This window comes from Hyaena hyaena, unplaced genomic scaffold (assembly GCF_003009895.1).
Source record: "Hyaena hyaena isolate Hyena2069 unplaced genomic scaffold, ASM300989v1 scaffold_255, whole genome shotgun sequence".
NCBI classification, from domain to species: Eukaryota; Metazoa; Chordata; class Mammalia; order Carnivora; family Hyaenidae; genus Hyaena; species Hyaena hyaena.
The window spans coordinates 2,296,797-2,318,459 of record NW_024080888.1 but is presented as its reverse complement, the minus strand read 5'-3'; the positions used below and the strand labels follow the sequence as shown (position 1 = coordinate 2,318,459).

The window sequence follows — 21,663 nt, the reverse complement described above, 5'->3', positions numbered from 1 at the left end:
CAATCAAAAACCTATTTTCCTTCATTTGTGTAAAAGGAACACAATTGCTTTAGGACTCATTCTTGCTTAGGCAAGAAACAGCCCACTACTGACCTTCTAGTCTCAAAGGTCACTAACGAAATATAACTTAATCAATATCTCCTACAGAATTTAATGCCTTACTCCCACTCCCTCTATGATAGCCACTAGTCAGAAAAGAATTTCTCTGGCTCACAAACCTTAGGGTTTTTCAGTATTAGTTAAGTATTCATATGCCAAGAGTCTCAGAAATTACACTTAGTAGAGGCATTTCATATTCAATTTAGTATTATTTTAGAGTAGAAAATAAGAGCCTAGAGTAAAAGAGAAAAATGGTGGTTGTGGAGAAACCACTTATATTTAAAAGCTTATCTTAATATTTACCATTTAGGTGTTTAATATTTAAAGGCTTAGTTTTAACTGAAAAATAATGCTGTGTGAAGTGGACGTTTTTAACTGCACTAACCCTGGAAGAGTTGAATGAATCGGGGGTGCAATGCCGAGGTGATCACGCTCTCTGGCAGCTCCCTCAGGAAGAGCTTTAACAGACTGGCTGCCGAGCAGACATCCCCATCTTTCCCGAGCTCCACGGGCACTCCACTCTCAAACTTCCATCGGAGCTGTTCTACCACCTTTACGTTGCCATTCACCCTAAAAAGGCCTTCCTGGGTGAGTCCTGGAACAGGGGAGCAGACACACAGAAAATAATAGAGATTTCTCAGAAACAGACACTAACTCTAAAGAACGGTAACAACAAAAACAACAAAATAAATTTCAGTATACGGTTTTCCAAATAATTATCACATACTGGAAGATGTTCACATTTTATAAAGATGCTTTGCTAGGATAATAAATTTTCAAATCTACTATGTATCAACTAAAAAGATCATATAGCATTGTTATAAAAGCAGACTGTTGAAAATAAGTTTCATACACATAGAAACATAGAACAAATGCTATTCTACAAAAAAAAATTGCATTTATAATCTTCTGTAGTATGTAACAGAAACTTACCCTGGGCTCCAGCAGCACCTCAGCATTTTGAAAACAACTATGTAAAAACAAAAACAAAAAAAACCCACTAACATGTATGTAAGAAACTTAACTGTATTGATTATCTTTGTAATAAATAAGAAGAGGGTTTTTTTTTTGTTTTTTGGTTTTTTTTTGTAAATTCAGAGGATAACACTGAGACTATAAAGTAATATAAGAGAAGACCCTTGCTGTCAGCCAATTGATGGGGGATCTTATTGTTGGCTGGGGCAGCAGAGAAGCCTCCGTAAGAATCTGGTCGCTGGGCACCATCTTTGGCAAAATCATAAAGAAGATAGGAAGACGGGCTGATGAACTGTGAAGCTAATACACTTTAAGCTTCAGGGCTCCTCATATATTTAGATCTTTTCAAATGCTCTGTGTCTAATTCTGTATTCTTAATTTTGTATTCTTTTTCTTAAAAAGGGGCCCCAAAGGGGTAAGCAGCAGGACACAGAAAACTGTGATTCATCCCTGACAAAGAAGAACAAATAAATGAATTGCAGAGACAGTACAACATTAAGGAAGATAAACACATGAAAATGTGGAGTCTTTAGATCAAAGAGTGATAGGGGTAATAAAATGGAAGAAATAGGATAGAGCCACAAATGTCAAGTTCAAGAGTGAACACTTGAGGCTCCTGGCTAGCTCAGCTGGTAGTACATGTGACCCTTGATCTCAGGGTCATGAGATTGAGCCCCACACTGGGCATAGAGTCTACTTGAAAAACAAGCTACAACTTTATCATGGGAGCATTAAGGAGTAGGGGGAACATGATATAATCAAAGGTTAAGGAAGATCTTGCTAGCTAAGTAGAGGATGGAAAGGGCAGAAAGCTTGCCTTTGGGAACCACATTCTATTCTAAGGCAATAAGACGGATTCTGGTGGGAAGGAAGTGAAAAGTAGAGAAAAAAGATGCTTTGGTAACTTCATACAAAAAGGAAGTAAGGAAGAGGAAGAGTTGAAAGGTAATTTTAAGGTTTAAAAACTAGGAATTCAGGAAAAAGCCCTGTAAAGCATAAGATGAAATGGGGGTAGCCGGTTCAGGTGAAAGGTAATGATTTCCAGCTCAGTGTACTGGGGTTTAAGGAGACAGAACACTATATAAGAACGTAAGGCAGCCTGTGGAGGCATGCTGAAGGTGTAAGAAATAATCTTTCCAGTAAAGAGCAAGCCAAGGACTTAACTGGCCACTGTTCTTTTGAGAGTTTAATTATGCCTTAGGGCACTGAAGCCCATTAGAATTATTCAGATGCGAGCTGTTTGTTTATGTCAGCTTTTGTTTTTCTTACCTAATTGTATTGCTCTTTCTAAAGAAAAAGAAGAAAGCTAATTTCATTTTAATTTGTAATTTGATAAAAAATTTTATGAACCCTTGGGCTCAATATTTAATGAATACTTGGCACTGTATTAAGAAACTTAAAAAAAAACTTTGAAAAAGAAATTCAAACACTACCATTATCCTTACAGAGTTCATAGACTGGTAAGATGTTTACATTAATTTTCTTATTTTTTAACTAACTTTTTCAATGTTTATTTTTAAGAGACAGAGTGAGATGAAGTGCAAGCAGGGGAGGAGCAAAGATAAGGGGAGACACAGAATCTGAAGCAGGGCTGTCAGGCCAGAGCCCAACATGGGGCTCAAACTCAGGAACCAAGAGATCATGACCTGAGCCAAAGTCTGATGCTTAACCAACTGAGCCACCCAGGTGCCCATATATGCACATATGTGTGTGTATATACATACATATGTGTGTATATACTATATAAATTTGGATATGAAAAGTTTACGTAAATTTTAGCTCCAATTTTGACAAAAGTTTGGGAAACCAGAGAGGACATGTAAAGTATTTTAACAACCACTATGACCAGGGCACTATGTAATGAGAGGAGAAAGCAGTCAGTCTCTGTGGTAGACAGCTTCTCAAATCACCCTAGTGATACCTGTCTCCTGGTTTCCACACCCATATGTAATCCCTTCCCCTTGCCTGTGATCTGGATCTAATGACTTGCTTCTAACAGAATATAACAAAAAATTATGTTTAGGTTCTAATATTGCTTTTGAAGTTAGGTTATAAAAGGCTGATGTTCATCTTATTGTGCGCTTGCTCTCTCTTTCTCTCTCTTTCTCTCTGGCTTTGCTGGCTTGCTCACTCTGATGAGTCAGCTGCTTTTTATTTTGTTAGCTATCTTATGAAGAGGTCCACGTGGCAAGGAACTGAGGGCGGTTTCTGGACAGCAGCCAGTGAGTAACTGAGACCCTCAGGTCAACAGTCCACAAGGAACTGAATCTTGCTAAGAACCACGTGAATGACCTTGGATGTGAACCTTCCCCTAGTCAAGTACTATTATGACTGCAACCTTATGAGAGACCCTAAGACAGAAAACACAACTTAACTGTGCCCAGATTCCTGACCCACAGAAACTGAGATAATGAACAGTGGGGTTTTAAAGCTACTGTGTTTGGGGGCAATCTGTTACACAGCAACAGATAACTACTATGATATGCCATGCTCTTTAATATTGCAGAATATCAGTTATTGAGAGACTTCCTGTTTAACTCATTTTTTTTTTTTTTTTTTTTTTTAGAGAGAGAGAGAGAGAGAGAGAGACAGCATGAGCAGGGGAGGGTCAGAGAGAGAGGGAGACACAGACTGAAACAGGCTCCAGGCTCTAAGCTGGCAGTCAGCACAGAGCCCGACGCGGGGCTCGAACCCACAAACCGCGAGATCATGACCTGAGCTGAAGTCGGATGTTCAACCGACTGAGCCACCCAGGCGCCTCCTGTTTAACTCATTTTTAAAGCTTTCAAGATCTATTTCCCCCATTCTACCAGCTTTATCTATAACTTCACAAATATGTACTGCCATCAAGCAGATAGCACCCCCAAACAAGAATCCCATCCCAAGACCCAAATTATGAAAATTTAGAATTATGCATCCCAGTCCTGTATCTACCCAGCTCCTCAGCTTGTTTTTGGCCAGCAAATGCTTCTTGGACCTGATTTCACAGTGTTTTTCTAGCTTTGACCTTAGGTTTTCTTTTCCAATAAGGCTTTTTGACCCTTCCCTCAAATAAATATTTCCAGTTATTCCAAAATAACTACACAGCTCCAAGAACTGGCTTTGGTTTTCAAGGTCTCTATCCCACTGGCTTTTACTGGTGGAGAGATAAGGTATAAATGGAAATCACTGAAATTAATGCTTCTCAGTTATTCTTTTTTCTGTCTCTATTCCATTTATTTGTATAACCCTCTCCCCTCAAAACATCTCTCACCCAAACAATTCTTATACCCAGTGATTTTCAACTAGAGACAATTTACCTCTGGACATGGCTCTATTATACTCTGGGAAAAAGAATTCATAGTTTCTTAAAGCCCTTATGGATTTATGATATATCCAACACCCATAATGAGACTTACCAGACTATAAAATCTTTCAATTTCCCTACTCTAAATTTTTAGGAAATGATGATTTTAAAATAAACGTCCAGAGGAAGGAGAGGTTTATAAGGCTTTGTGAGGTTACCCTCCTTTATTTCTGGGATTCCCTTATATGCAATTTCAGGAGTTATTGGTTAAACACCATGAAACAATTTAATAATTGGTTTAAAAATGAAAGAATTACATAAACTAAATAGTATCTCTACCACTGACAATTTTCTGTACAACTGAGGTATTTATTTCAAAATAGTATGCATACATTGTTAGAAACTAAGTGTGCCATAAGTCACAATTTGCTTAACTGGCACACTTTGATCCAGAAATAGTAGGACAATACATGAACATATTCTGCCACCTGGTGGCAAGTGGACAGTCCTATACTACTTAAAATGGTACATCCCACAGTATCTTTATGCTGTAGGAATCCAGTAACATTGTCAACAAAATGAGTTACTTTAAACTAGTGTGAAGATGATATGCCTCATAACTTGCAAGATTTTCCTTCCAATGGGAAAATTTTTTTATAAAGAAAAAATATGTAAAGAAAAAAAACTTGACAGTCTTTTTAAAAGTCCTTCCTATAAACCTTAAACTCTTTCTGTCCTAAAATTCTTTTATAACAAAGAGTTTTCCTTCAAGTTGTTAAGGGTTTATATTTATATTAAACATCAAAGTATGACCCCAGTATCTACCTAGGCTTAAATGATATGACCCATCATCCCGACATCTGATTGATACCTGGCAGAGAGCATATTGTATTCTGCATGACAGGTGCACAGTAATACACAGATGCACAATAAGTATCTCTTGACACAAAAAAATACAAAATAATTAATGAAAATAACTGAAGTATCTTGCTCACAAACTTCATACTACCCTCCAAACTTATACAAGGTTTTTGGTTTATTAACATGGTAGTTTCATACACAATAAAGACCCTCTGGTTTGTCTACATAGTAATTAACTATATCGCCTTTCAAAACAGAGAGTAGGTGCCCTGCCTACCTTAGTTGCCAAGCCAAGATTCGGATTCCATGGATGTGCAAAGATTCCACTAGGGATTCTATTTCCCATTTCCAGTTAAGAATAGATTTTCTAGGGGCAGCTGGGTGGCTCAGTGGGTTAAGTGGTCGACTTCAGCTCAGGTCATGATCTTGCATTTTGGGAGTTCGAGCTGGGCTAAGAGCTCGGAGCCTGAAGCCTGCTTCAGGTTCTGTGTCTCCCTCTCTTTCTGCCCTCCTCTGCTCATGCTCTGTCTCTCTGTCTCTCAAAAATAAATAATTTTTTTAAATTAAAAAAAGAATAGATTTTCTATATTTCTAATTAAGAATGACTGATTTAGCCCTTTAAAATGTTTAGTTTGCATTACTTGAATACACCCAGTTCAGGCAGAACTATGGGTAAGAAGAGATATAATTCTTAATTCAAATTTTGCCAAAATTTTCATACAGTGATGCTGTGAATTTAACTGGTTCAACTCTTCTAGAGTTGATCATAAATGCACATATCCTTTGACCCAATAGTCTACAGATACACTCATAGTGCTTGAAATGACACATGTTAAAGGTTGGTCGCTGAATCACTGTTTACAGACAGCAAAAGACTGAATACAATTCAATATTCATCAGCATATGACTGCTTAAATAATTCATATGTATAGTCAAACACTGTGCAAGGGAAAAAAAGAATTACATGAGTAAAGCTTTTTATGCAATACAGAAAGATCTCCACAATATACTGTTAACTGAGTTTTTAAAAAGATTCATAACAGTATGGATGGTATGTTATATTCAGGTTTAAAGGGAAAAAAGATATGCATATATGATTATATATTCATAAAATAGCTTCCTAAGTATATAGAAGACACTAGTGAAGGAATACGGTTACCAGAAAGTAATACTGATAATGAATAATCAGGGGACAGGTTTTGGAGGAAGAGATTTTTAATTGTATACCCTCCTGTATTTTGTACTATATAAGTATATTAACAATTCAATAATTTTTTAAATTAAAAACAAAAGTGATTATTACATAAGATAACCCTGAGAGGCTATTAGTCGTTGTTGGATGAAAGATCAAAGCACTGACTACGCCAAAACCAAAATATTTTAAGTAGTCACACTTTGTATCCAAATGAGTAATACTCAACCTTATTTAAGAGATTAAATGAATTATGTAGAGACCCATTTGTATCTAAATCAGTAGGATATGTTTTTACTCAATACTGAGTGTTTTTGACTTCTTCAAAGTTCTAAATTAATATAATCCGGCTTCAAGAGCCTTAGGCTGAGGTCCCCATCATCCTGCCATGCTGTATACAACACCTTTTCTATTTAACCTGTTTAAAGTTTTGGAATAAACCCAGAGCTATTCGCTAAGCTCTGTAGCTTACCTGTCTGTAGCTTATCATCCTCTAAAAATACAGAGATAGCTCCTATAAAGTAAAAATGCAAACCTGGCTCTTCAGTTTTCAGAAAAGAATATCATTTTGGTATCTACATACCTAGTAATCTGGGCAAATAGTTGTTTTTCAGTTAACACAAAACACCTGACCTTCTGAGGTCTGAACTATGTGCCATACCATTCCTGTCACAAGTTGATTCACGTTCCTACAAAGGAACAGATACACTGTGCTTCTCACGTATTCCCAATGAAGTCTCTTTCTTGGGGGGGGGGGGGGTACTTGTAATCATGGGAAGATAAGGAAGCAAACTGCACAAAGTACAAAACACCTCTGAAGTCTCAAGTTTTACCTTTCCAACGAAGTTTCAGCTCTACTCTGCAGTGAGTCTTTCACATAGAAATGTTGCTTCCGTGTAGAAAATAATGAAAATCCCCCTGCATTTCCCTCAGAATATTTCCTTCTCAAAACTTCCAAAGCTTATTGATACTTATTATGTAGTTTGGGGTTTTCCCATAATAGTGGCCTCACTTGAAAAGCATGAATATCGAGGATATGAAAGAATTTCTCTCTACTTATCCAGGTTTTGAAGTCCTAGTTTAAATAAATTCATTTAAAAAGCTGTAAGATAGCTCTCAGTAACAAGGAGATTTATCTTTTTATCATTCAAAGACCTATGGTATTCTCCAATTGTTTTAAATGCTTAATTGTATCATTTCAAAAGTAAATGACTCTCCATAAGACTATATATCATATTTTTTAAAGTATGTACTGAGCTTATGAAAGCAATTAAGGCATCAAGTTCATGGATAGCCTCAGCTGAAAAAGATACCCCACAACTATTGTTACACTAAAAATTAGCATCAGTTGGAATTCAATGCATCAAGAGAAGTCACTATTAATATTAGAACAGTGTATTTTAGAACTCAAAACTAGGAATCATTCCAAACTAGAAATCTCAATGGTTAAATTGGTTCATGATAAACTGAATAGTACTGTCAATATAATATTAAGCAGTAATAATGCTCTTAATGTCCTTTTTAAAGGAAAAGGTACATTACATTATTTGATATCCTAATTAAGGTGTTTTAGGACTATTCTAATACACGGTAAAGTAGTTCACACAAAAACATTCTTCTTGTATACGAGAACTCTGAAAACACTGGAATTAAAATGTAACTTACCATGTTTTGTCAAGTACTCCACTATACTCTCCACTATTGTTGGAATGCCGTTCTCAGTGAGCCCCTGCTGCTGAAGCTCTTGTAGACTGACTCCAAATAACTTTTTATATGTGGAACTCCTCTGCTCATTCAGTGGTACTGCCACTATCTTTTTCATGTCTTCTTTCAGCCGAACCGCTGCTTTACTTTGCTTAAAAGAGCATAAGAAAAAAGAGCAGTCAGTCATATTTACCACAGGAGGTTGCATGGTAACAGGAGAAACACCTGAATTGAAACAGAAGTGTCTGGAGACCTAGAGTGAAGGTATTTACTTATTTTTTACTTTGACTCCAATCAGAACTACTAACATCTCTCACATGTGGCTCCGTGCTATGAATGGCCCATACTGATAGAATGGTTAAAAGGAATGAAAAGTAATGAGAAACCTAAAGCCACAACTTAACTGTAGCTAAGGGCGGGAGCGATACACTGCAGTATCTAAGACAGATTACTACAGTAACCAAGGGGTGGGACTCAAAAGTACCTGGTTATCAGGAAAGTAAAACATTTTTGAGATCATTAAAACTCCATGCAGATCCTAGGATAAAAAGAGATTTCTAAAGATGAAAATGTATCTAGAGGTCATTTTAAGGTAGCTTTAACTTGGAGACTCAGAAAAAAATGTATTTAGGTATAGTGAACATTTGTTTCTTTTAATTATATCTGTGAATGTATCGCATCAGTATTTTTTGGCACATAAAATCAGCCCCATTTCTCACTGAAGTTCAAAATATTCTATGAAACAGCAACATTTCAGGGAGTCACAATTAAACATTTTCAACAAGACTATGCGTATTATAAATAAAAAATGCAGCTTATGTTTAATTCAAGTTATCACCACAATGAAAATTCCATATAAATTTGTTTCTTCCTCTTAATAGAAATCTGTACTACAAGGGAGTGTTATATTAAACTATATTAAAATTTATCTTTTATAACTGAGGGATTTCCTTTTCAAAGCATGTGCACTATATAAATGTTAAGTGTCTGTAAGTCTAAACACTGAAAATCTGGAAAAATGCAAGCCATTTTGTTTGGGGACAAAGGAAGCAGATTGGGGGAAACTTTCACTCTTTGAGAATGAATGTGGCAATCAACCAAAGTGTAAATGTTGTAAATGCAAGCTCATTAGTATCCAAAAGTAAAAACTTTACCTCCAGTTTAGAATTGAGGAAGCAAAGATCAGAGTTAAGTAGTCTGGCACAAGTCACAGAGCTGGTAAGAGAGTGTCATCCTCCTCTAAGGCATTAGATTCATGTTAATGTCCTAGTGTAGTTTGTACGTAATTATAGTAACTTACTACTACAAATCCTATATACTGTATAACCTGAATAATGACACAAAGTTAATTCTACAATCTTGATTTTGAGTAGGGTCCCTGTATTCTCAATTTGAATCTCGTACAGAATTAAACCAATTTCCATTGAGATATCTGCATCTTTTTAAAAAATTTATTTAAATACAAGTTAGTTAACATACAGTGTAGTATTGGTTTCAGGAGAAGCCAGTGATTCATCGTCTACATATGACACCCAGTGCTCATACTAACAAGCACCCTTCCTAATGCCCATCACCCATGTGGCCCGTCTCCCCACCCAACACTCCTCCAGCAATCCTCAGTTTGTTCTCTGTATTTAAGAGTCACTTATATGGGCACCTGGGTGGCTCAATTGGTTACGTGTCTGACTTTGGCTCAGGTCATGATCTCAGGGTTCATGAGTTCAAGATCCACATCAGGCTCTGTGCTGACACATCAGAGCCCATAGCCTGCTTCAGATATTCTCTCTTGCTCTCTCTCTCCCTCTCTCTCTCAAAAATAAATATTTAAAAAAATAATCTTAAGTCTCTTATGGTTTGCCCCCATTTTTATCTTATTTTTCTTTTCCCTCCCCTATGTTCGTCTGTTTCTTAAATTCCATATATGAATGAAATCATAGGATATTTGTCTTTGTCTGACTTATTTCACTTAGCATAACACACTCTAGTTACATCCACATTATTGCAAATGCAAGATTTCATTCTTTTTGATTGCCAAGTAGTATTCCATTGTATATTTATACTACATCTTCTTTATCTATTCATCAGTTGATGGATATTTGGAGTCTTTCTATAATTTGTCAATAAATAATATTGTTGACAGTGCTGCTATAAACATTCATATTTGAAAGCCAGATTTTTCTAGTTGAAAATTCAGCAAATGTAAAGTTACAATAGAGATTTAGTATTAATACAGATAGCTAGCTACTATAGAGTAGTAGTATGGGCAATTAATATAATCTCTGTACCAAGGAAATTATGAACTTACTAAGCCAAATTTGTAACAGCTAATAATTTTGTGTGGATTAAAAACCTATCAATCTCCTTCAACTGAACATATGAGTAATTTCAGTCATCCAGGTATATCTGGTGACCAAAAAGCCAAAAAAGTAACCAGTATTCATGAAACTTTAAAAATACTCTCAACATGTAGCACTGAAAATAGCTGACAACATAAGGTTAAATCATACACATTTTATCTTTTATTTTATCTTCTTACAGAGACAAATACAGCTTAGTGTTTTAAAGCATGCACTGTGAACCAAGCTTCCTGTTTCTAGTCTTATTCTGCTCTAGTTAGCTGTGAACCTTGGAAAAGCCACTCAACTTGTGTGCCTATCTCCCCATTTATGAAACGGTGATACTAAGAGTTCCTATCTCATAGGAATCTAGGACATTTAATTGAATTCATATACATAAAGGAATGAGAGGGTATGTGGAACACTCAGTAAGTAGGGATTATTTATTATAAATCATCACCACCACCACCATCATCATTCTTCTTCCAGGACATTATTCTGATTTCTTCTTTTAAAAAAAATGAAGATTTACTTGCTTATTTCTATATCCAATGTGTGTCTAGACTCAAATTTGCTGTTTAAGAAGGCATCGTGGTCAACTTCTGTTTGGTTGGTAGTCTGATGATCTAATCATTCTATTTCTCATCTCCTAAAAATATGTAAGAATGACTTCTGAATGATAAAAAAATTGTATAGGGGCACCCAGGTGGCTCAGTCGGTTAAGCGTCCAACTCTTGATTTCAGCTCAGGTCATGATCCCGTGGTTCGTGAGTTTGAACCTCGTGTTGGGCTCTGTGCTGACAGCATGGAGCCTGTGTGGGATTCTCTCTCCGTTCCTCCCCAGTTCACATACTCTCTCAAAATAAACAAACTTAAAATAATTTTGTATATATGTATAAGAATTCCTTAAGTTTTTATTAGAAAGTCAAAGTTTCCTTAGAAATCCGGTCTATGTTTAATATCTTGGATTAATGCTCTTTCTGCTAACAATCCATGCTCTTCATTCTGTCCTTTACTTAGAACTACAGGCCATATGTTGGATTTCCTGTTAGTAGACAGTGTAGATAGGCAATCTTGGTATTATAGATTAGAAAGTTTTCAACTAAGAGACAGGCAACTGACCTCACAGATGGTGAAGTGACTGCAAGTGAAACTACCTGTTTACTCAATATAGAGCCATACTACACAGAAAGTTATAATAAAGGAACCTATGATGATTGTTTTTAATTGGTATTGTAATTCAGGTTAACATTTAAAAAATATTGTTTAAAAAAACCCACAATGAAACAAAATAGCTGCATTTCCCAAGTCATCAGAATCAATTGATTCCTCAAGTGACCAAAAATACATAACTATAAAATCTTGCTCATCTAGCCTAGCTGGTGAAGAAAACAGCAGGTAGGAACCAATATGTAGTTTAGGCCTAAACTACTATACTACTTTAGTAGTTTATACCTAAAGTGTTAAAAAATATACAACAGCTTATAATAAATATAATTATCCCTCTGGTAAGTAAGGAATATTCAGTCCCTTGGTTATGGAAAAATTAAATATCTGTAGAAATAAGATTATTTATGATTAATTCTATTTAAACTGAAATTATTTTCTACTCTTAGACAATGATATCTTTATAAATGTCAGTATCTATGGAATTTCAGCTTTTGAAACATACCTCTTACCTTTCTTGATTTAATAAAAGCTAAAAATAACAATTACCAATTGAGGTATTCAGAGTTAACGTTAACTGTTTAAACTTTGGTTTGTGTATATTCCTATTCATCACTTGAATTTGGAAGCTAGACTTGATGGGGTGTATTTATGTATATGTGTAAAAGTCAATAGGTTCCTACATTTAAAAAGACAGGGAACTTTGGGATTTTACTGCTGGAACAATCTTTATGGGTCATTGAGTGCTTATACCATCACCTTCGGAATAAAGAAACCAGAATCTAAAAACCTGTGGTGCGCTCCGTGAAAAAGGGCTGAAATTAGAGCCCATTTCTCTTGAATTTTATACCAATATTCATTTTTAAAATTAAGAGTTGGTGATCTATTTTATCTTTTATTTATTTTTTTTAACCAAAAAGTAAGTTAGATAGCCAACAAAATGAACATGCTGGGACTGCAGCAAGTATTTATTGGTTTGGGCTCACCCGGTCTTCACTTCCCCCCTTTTTGTAGTAATATATCCTGTCTTTTGGGGAATGACTACAGCCTTGTTGTAAGTAACTCTGTAGGGACTGCCACTGAAAAGGACTACCCTACTCTGTTTGTTAGCAAGAACTGGACTCAGGCTCCCTACCAGGTCAATTAGACCTTTTGCTCTTCCAGGCCACTGAGTCCTGAGTGGACTGTCACAAGCACAGAAAAAGGCTGAAGCTAAATGGTTCCAGCTGCAGTTCTCTCACAAGATGTTAATTAGCCATGGGATTAACTCTTGCCACCTGCATTGCTGGAGTTGCCCTGACACTGGTGCTTCAGCTGTTCCCTCCATGTGGGGAGCCACTCCAGGACTTTCCAGTAAAGTTTCTTTGTGCTTAAGGTAGCCAAACTCCATTTCTGTTCGCGCGCGCGCACACACACACACACACACCTCCAACTGATAAAAGTATTTTGGAAAAAATAAAAGAATCCTCAGACCATATAGAAAAACCAGGATTTTAGGAAAGAGAAAATCAGAAGGAGAATAATGGCTAATTTATATGGAATGAGTTTTTGGACTGTGTCAGTTATGGCTTCAGATACTTCAGATAGTTTCACTTATTAACACCCTAGTAAAGAAACACTAGAAAAGAAGAGCCTTCCGTGATCCCCATTTCAGAGGCACAGAGGATCTAAGCAGTGTGTTCTAGGTCACATCAAGGATGTAGTGTAGCTAAAAGTCACACTAAGGCAATCTGAGTCCCAAAGACAGATGCTTAATTCTGCCTCCACACAAGAAGTAGTGAGAAAAAAAAGCACATGCTGAACAGTTTAGTGCCCTTGTTAGAAATGAGAAAATTCCTATTCCTGTGAAATAGGAACATAGTATTATTTACAAGTTTCTTGGTCACCCTAAAATAAAGTCAGATACGCTCAGAAACAACATCAACATTTTTATTAGAACCTGAAAAGAGAATACTTTCATCAATCCTGTGAATGGGCTGAGTTTCAGAAGTCTTGATTTTATAATAACTAACATTTACTGGGTGCTGATTTTATGGCTGCTCTGTCATAAGTACTTTAAAATTAACATCTCTAAATCTTAACTGTATCAGTAGGCACATTTACTATTCCCAATGGGACAAGTAAATTAAGGCACAAAGAAAAAGGAACTTGCCTAAGTTGACAGAACTAGTAAGTGGTCGGGAATGTAACCCCAAGGTTTTCTGGCTCTAGCGCTTGAGCTCTTGACTATGACACGATACTTTATTTCCAGAACCTTAAACATTGGTGGTTCTATGAGCCCAAAGGGGACAACACTACATGAAGCTTTGTTTGTAGAGCTTAATACAAAAATCAGTTTGACACTACTGAAATCAACGGCTTCTAATTCTTTAAGGCAATCTCCAAAAATTTAAGTACCAACATTTTAAGGTACTTTGAAGAACAATCAGATTACATTGCTGGTTATATTCGGAACTATGGGCCTTAAAACTCTCTGGGGCTAGGACTAATAAATCTAACCATGAATGTGGACAGTAGAAAGCCACTCTACCACCAAATAAAAGGAGTGCAAGGAAAGCACAAGATAAACTTGAAACCTCTTGTTCCAGAAAGAAAAAAAAAATGGTCAAGAACTAATAGAATGTGTCAAAAAAGACCCGTAGGCCTGATTAAACAGGCTCCTATGGGTCAAATATGGAAAACGTGGAGCACCAGGATTAACAATTATAAGTGATAATAATATACTGTGTAAATAAAAGTGAAATTTAGGAGGGAAGGGTTTTGTTTTTGTTTTTGTTTTCTTTTTAGTAAAAGTCCTCCATGCAGAAAATGCTGCATCCAAATTGTAGGAAGGATAACAGAATCATAAAATCACCAACATCCATAACTCATTTAACAAGTGACCCTATCAAGGATTATCAATGGACATTAAAACATCAAGTGAAAAGCTGTTGGGTAACAGGATATTCACAGCATCAAAGATCACATAGGATCTGCAAGGGGGAAAAAGTCCCTTATAATTGATATCTGAGTATATTCACCTTAACTCAAAAAAATCAAATTCATCATCATTTATCATTAAGACTTGACATTATGTGCTCTTAATGTCAATACAATATGCAGATATATCATCTGTAAAGTAACCTTGCCACAAATGTTTAAACTGATGCAAATCTAGCCTCCAAATCTAACTTAACAGTTTACAGGAAATATAAGAGCCGTAAGAATAAGTGAAAAAGACCATGAGAAACAATCCACACGAATCCAGAATGAGAAACATTCTAACAAACAACTGGACTCTTTAAAATATCAATATCATGAGGGAAAGACTGATTCCAGATTTAAAAGGAATTAAAATACATAAACTTCAAATGTAATATATGAATATTGATTGGTTCTTGGGTTTTTTAAAAAAAAAACCAACAAACAAAACCCTGGTCTCTTGGAGACAAATAGGAAAATCTAAGCATGTGTTGGATACCAGATGAAATTTTTGTAAGAGTTGTTAAGTAGAATAATATTATGTAAGATCTAATTTATTTCACCTGTAGTATGTTCCTTATTCTTATGAGGAGCATGCTGAAGTTGGGGTATAATATCAGGTCTTTGAATACTTTAAAAGTGAATATAAAGTATATACATATATGTGTATCTATGTATATGTATATACACACAAAGAAAAACATAAAGCAGGCACAAATAGAGTAGAAAGCTAATTTTTCAAATTTAAGGGGACAATATATGAAATCTTCATTTATTATCCTTCCAACTTTTATGAAGTTTTAATAAAAAGTGGGAAAAAACAGGGACCTCTCAAAGAGACTCCCTACTAACAAGCACAAACACCATTTTGACAGTGCAATTAGAAGGGAAAGGAACATATTCTCTTCCAATTCCAACTAAAAAATTAACAACATTGTGAGATTATTCTTACACAGAGACATAGACAATCATTAATTTGGATAGGGTTGGATCACTGAGATATCACTCTATCTGAATTTAGGGTACCTAGCTTTGAAAACTGGTTTTGCCACTGACTTGTGTTTCTCAACAGGAATGCCAGCCTCTGCTCAAATGCAGCTTTGGAGAGGGGCAAAGGCAACATTAAGAATGATGACCCATGGTCTCTGTAGAGCCGTAACAGCAGAGTCAGCTTAGTGGTCACTGGAAGGACAAGTACTGCAGCTAGATCATCATCACATTCAGCCTACTGATCATATAAAATTTTCATCTACACCAAGACTAGGTCTTCATCTTAAAAAAAATATTCCACCTAAGCCAAGATTGAGTCCTCATCTAGTAAATGCGTAACACTTCCTAAAGTGTTAGAACTATTTAATAATATAATGAATGTTGAAGTACCTATCACACAACCAGAAAAAGTCAATGATGAAAAATTTTAAGAATCTCTTTGGGTAACCAATTCTTTGAGGAGACATTATGGCAGAGTTTATAGTTGCTTACTAATAGGTCATTTTTCTCTTCTTCCCCATTAATATAACTCCGATTTTGTTTGATAGGGTAGGAAACAAAGCACCCAGTTAAAATATACACCCTTCTTTGAAGCATTATCCTTATAGATACGCATGGCCATATCTAATTTAACCAATGAGATATAAACGGCTGTTGTTAGGATCGCCAGAAAAAAATCCTTAAAAGGGAGGACAACTCATTCTGATCCTCATATCCCCTGTTCTCTCCTTAGATCACAGAAATGAGGCCTGGTACCCAACTTGTGACTATGTAGCCACCCAGAAGCTAGAAGCTAAGCTCTAAGGATGGGAAAACAGAAAAAAAAAAGAGAGACTTGCAATCTGATAATGTCATGGAGTTCACTCAGAATACCTACCTATGCAATTTTTGTTTCCAGGAGAGACGGGGGAAATATACAGTCTCAAATAATGCTGTAAGAATTTCAATATTTATTCAATGTATTGTTACGTCAAGGAAATAATCAGCATTCTATAAATCAGTTTTTCCAAATCTAGGTCATTAATTTTAAAAATCAAAGCATTTTATTAGTTATCCTTACACAAACATATTGTAGTGTCTAGCAAGATCTATGTGCTCTGTAGATCTAAACAATGATTCTTTGCTACAATCCGTGGATAATGAATCCAACAAAGTACATGAAACATTCTATTTTTAAAAAGCATAAACACAAATGAATGGAAGGATAATCCATGCTTATGGATGGGAAAAATATTGTTAAAATGTCCATATTACCCAAAAACGATCTACAGATTCAACACAATCTCTATCAAAATTCCAATAACATTTTTCACAGAAATAGAGTAATTCTCAAATTTGTATGGAACCACAGAAGACCCATATAGCCAAAGCAATCTTGAGGAAGAACAAAACTGTAGACAGCATACGCCCCAATTTCAAACTGCATTACAAAGTTATAGTAATCAAAATAACGTGGTATTAAAAACATATAGATCAATCTAACAGAATGCAGAACCCATACATATTTGGTGAATTAATTTACAACAAAGGAGTCAAGAATATACAATGGAAAAAGGACAGTCTCTTCAATAAGTGACATTGGAAAAACTGAACAGCCACATGCAAAAGAATGAAGCTATACTAGTATTTTATAATGCACAAAAATTAACTCAAAATGGATAAAAGACTTGAACATAACACGTGAAACCATAAAATTCCTGGAAGAAAACATAGGCAGTAAGTTCTTTGAAACACTGTTAGCTCTAATTTATTTGGATTTGAAAAGAAAAAGTGGGACTATATCAAACTAAAAAGTTTCTACATAGCAAAAAAAAAAAAACATTAACAAAATTAAAAGGTCACCTAATGAGAGAAGACATTTGCAAATCATATCTGAAAAGAGGTTAATATGTGTAGAGAATTCATACAACTGAAGTGCAAAACAAAAAAATCTGATTAAAAAAATGGGCAGATCTGAATCGACATTTTTTCAAAAACGACAAATGGATGGCCAACAGGTACATGCTCAACATTACTAATCAGAGAAATACAAGTCAAAAACACATTGACATATCACCTCACATCTGTTAAAATGTCTATTTTAAAAGATATCTTTTAGAATGGCTATAAAAAGAGATAACAAGTGCTAGCAAAAATGTGGTGAAATAGTAACCCTTGTTCGCTCTTAGTAGGAATTTAAATAGGGGCAGCCACTATGGAAAACAGTATGGAGATTCCTCAAAAAATTAAAAAAAGAACCACCATGTGAACCAGCAATTCTACTTCTGGGTATTTATCTGAAGAAGACAAAAACACTAATTCAAAATGATACGTGCACCCCCATGTTCATTGAAACATTATTTGCAATAGCCAAGTCATGGAAACAACCTAAGTGTCCATCAAAGAATGAATGGATTAAAAAGGAGGTACACACACACACAGAATATTATTTAGCCTTCAGGATGAGCAAGAGCTTTCCATCTTTGATAATACTGATGGACCTTGAGGACATTATAGTAAATAAAAGAAGCCAGACAGAGAAAGACAAATACTGCATGATCTCACTTTTATACAGAACCTAAACAAACAACTCATGAGCTCACAGATACAGAGAACAGATAGGTGGTTGCTAGAGGAGGGGTGGAGGAGTGGGTTACATGGGTGAAGGGAGATCAAACGGTACAAATCCAGCTATAAAAATAATTAAGTCATGGGGATGTGAAGTACAGCATGGTGGCTGAAGTTAATTCTGCTGTACTGCACATTTAAAAATTGCAAAGAGTTTATCTTAAAGCTTCTCATCACAAAAGAAAAATTTTATAACTATATATGATGACAGATGCAAACCGGACTTATTGTGGCAATTACTTGGCAAGGTGTGCAAATATTGAATCATTCCATTGTATACCTGAAACTAATATGTCCTATATCAACTATGCCTCACTTTAAAAAAAAAAAAAATCATGTCAAAGGAGGTCTATGATGGGAAAAGTTAAGACTTGAGAATATTTAACATTTATAGAAAGGTCAGGCTTAATCCAGAAAAGTTTGTTTTTAAACTATGAAAATAAACATACTTTAAATTATCTTGTATCATCTTGATTTCACAAATAAGTTCAACTAAAGCCTACAACTTAGACAAAAAAGATTAAAGAATCCTTATATTATCTAATATTACTGAAATGTTCAAAACATGATTAAAAACAAACTCAATAAAAATATTGTGAATTTTATTACTTCTCCTAAAACCACACAGATTAAGAATGAACAAAAGTAAGAGAAGACAGAAAAATGATAAACTTTAATTTGTATGTAATTGCTGCTAAAGGTGATGGTGGGGCAGGAAGTTTATGGCAGACATCATACCAGCACTGTGAGGAAGCTGGAGAGGGCCAGTAGAGATGCAGTAGTGAAAGGTCTTTAAAATCTCTTAAAATTTTTGCTTTAAACATATAGTACACTTTAAGCAGGAGCTGAATGGAGCTCAATTTCTTAAAGAGAAGAAAGAAGGTGCAGAAAGTAGCTACAGTAGCTACAAGGACACCAAGGGGGCAGTTATCAAGAATCACCAGAAAAATACACTATCTATAGTGAATGCATTCCCTTGGAGACCAAGTCTATGAGGAAAGGACAGCAGAGCCGTCCTGATTCAGGTTCGCTTAGGAGAGGCAAACAAAAGATGGGCAAACAGGAGCTATGTTTAAGAAAATAGTCCTTTCAGGACCTGAATGAGACAGGAAACCATCAAAACCCTAGAGGAGAAAGCAGGAAACAACCTCCTTGACCTCAACCACAGCAATTTCTTACTTGACACATCCCCAAAGGCAAGGGAATCAAGAGCAAAAATGAACTATTGGGACCTCATCAAGATTAAGAGCTTCTGCACAGCAAAGGAAACAATCAATAAAACTAATAGGCAACCGATGGAATGGGAAAAGATAGTGGCAAATGACATATCAGATAAAGGGCTAGTATCCAAAATCTATAAGGAACTCACCAAACTACACGCCCGAAAAACAATCCAGTGAAAAAATGGGCAGAAGACATGAACAGACACTTCTCCAAAGAGGACATCCAGATGGCCAACAGATTATTGTGGTTTTTTCGATGCTCAGCATCCCTCCTCCTCAGGGAAATACAAATCAAAACCACACTGAGATGCCACCTCATGCCGGTCAGAGTGGCTAAAATGAACAAATCAGGAGACTCTAGATGCTGGCGAGGATGTGGAGGAACAGGCACCCTCCTACACTGTTGGTGGGAATGTAAATGGGTGCAGCCCATCTGGAAAACAGTGTGGAGGTTCCTCAAAATATTAACAATAGAACTCCTCTATGACCCAGCAATAGCACTGCTAGGAATTTACCCAAGGGATATAGGAGTGCTGATGCATAGGGGCACGTGGACCCCAACGTTCATAGCAGTACTCTCAACAATAGCCAAATCATGGAAACAACCTAAGTGTCCATCAACTGACGAATGGATCAAGAAGATGTGGTTTATCTACACAATGGAATAATGCATGGCAATGAGAAAGAATGAAATCTGGCCATGTGTAGCAACATGGATGGAACTAGAGGGTGTTATGCTGAGCGAAATAAGTCAAGCAGAGAAGCACAGATACCATATGTTTTCACTTGTAGGTGGATTAGGAGGAATTTAATGGAGGACCATGGGGGAAAAGAAGGGGAAAAATAGGGGGGGGAAGGGAGGGAGGCAAACCATGAGAGACTCTTGAATGCTGAGAACAAACTGAGGACTGATGGGGGTGAGGGAGAAGGGAAGGGGGGTGATGAGCACAGAGGAGGGCACTTGTTGGGATAAGCACTGGTTGTTATATGGAAATCAACTTGACAATAAACTATTTAAAAAAAATAAAATTTAATCATGAAAATTATAATTTAATAAGAAAAAGAAAATAGTGCTTTTGGTTGCAATAGAAAGAGTCCCAGGGCTGTGAACCTTGAAAAGCTGCCGTGGCCCCCAATCACTACACCCCCATAGGAGCCTCTTGCTATGGATATCACAAAAATCCATCTTATTGGAATATGAGTAAAAAAAACAATATTACCAGCAACTATACAGAAACAGTACTTGAAAAAAAAGTAAAAAAAAAAGCATGACTTTCCTAAAATAACTCATCAGAAAAACCTTGCCAAGAAGCAGATGGAAACAGTAACCTAACAAATAGAACAAAATAAAGAAATGACACTAAAAGACAAGCAATAATAAAATATAAATTGGATTTTGATTTTGATTTTATCAAAATTAACAACTTTAAAAGACACCCACAGAATAGGAAGAATATTTGCAAGTCTTATATATGATAAGGAATTAATATCCAGACTACATGAATTATTTCTTCCATTCAACAGTCAAAACACCAAACAACCCATTTCAAACATTGGGAAAAAAAGTTGAACAGATATTTCTCCAAAGACAACATACAGATGGTCAATAAATACATGAAAAAATGCTCAACATGACTAGTCATCAAGGAAATATCAATCAAAACCACAAGCAGTAACCTCTTTGACACTGGCCATAGCAACTTCTTTCTGTATAGGACTACTGAGATAAGGGAAACAAGAGCAAAAACAAACTATCAGGACTTCATCAAAATAAAAAGTTTCTGCTCCCAACAAACAAGAGTCCAGGGCTGGAAGTCTTCCCAGGGGAATTCTACCAAACATTTAAAGAAACATTAATACCTGTTCTTTTGAAGCTATTCTAAAAAATAGATATAGAAGGAAAACTTCCAAACTCATTCTATGAGGCCAGCATTACCTCCACTCCAAAACTAAGACCCCACTAAAAAGAATTACAGACCAATATCCCTGATGAACATGGATGCAAAAATTCTCAACCAGATATTAGCAAATTGAATCCAACATACATTAAAAGGATTATTCACCATGATCAAGTGGGATTTATTCCTGGGCTGCAGGGCTTGTTCAATATCCGCAAATCAATGTGATACATCACATTAATAAACGAAAGAAAGAAAAACAACATGATCCTCTCAATAGATAAAGAAGCATTTGACAAAATGTAACATCTTTTCTTGATAAAAACCCTTAAGAAAGTAGGGGTAGAAGGAACAAACCTCAATA

The 21,663-nt window shown here is 35.8% G+C and overlaps 1 protein-coding gene across 1 annotated transcript in view; it reads right to left on the bottom strand.

Annotated features, from left to right (window-relative positions):
• Positions 1 to 484: 484 nt before the first annotated feature.
• LOC120240610 (protein FAM13A-like) overlaps positions 485 to 21,663 on the bottom strand; it is a gene marked incomplete at its 3' end in the record, with an annotated part of 35,458 nt that continues 14,279 nt past the window's right edge. Inside the window, exons 2-3 of the mRNA XM_039245371.1 lie at positions 8,079 to 8,268; positions 485 to 694 (exon numbers count right to left, since the gene is read on the bottom strand). Of these exons, the coding sequence (XP_039101302.1) occupies positions 485 to 694; positions 8,079 to 8,268 (400 nt within the window). The remainder of the gene's footprint in view (positions 695 to 8,078; positions 8,269 to 21,663) is intronic.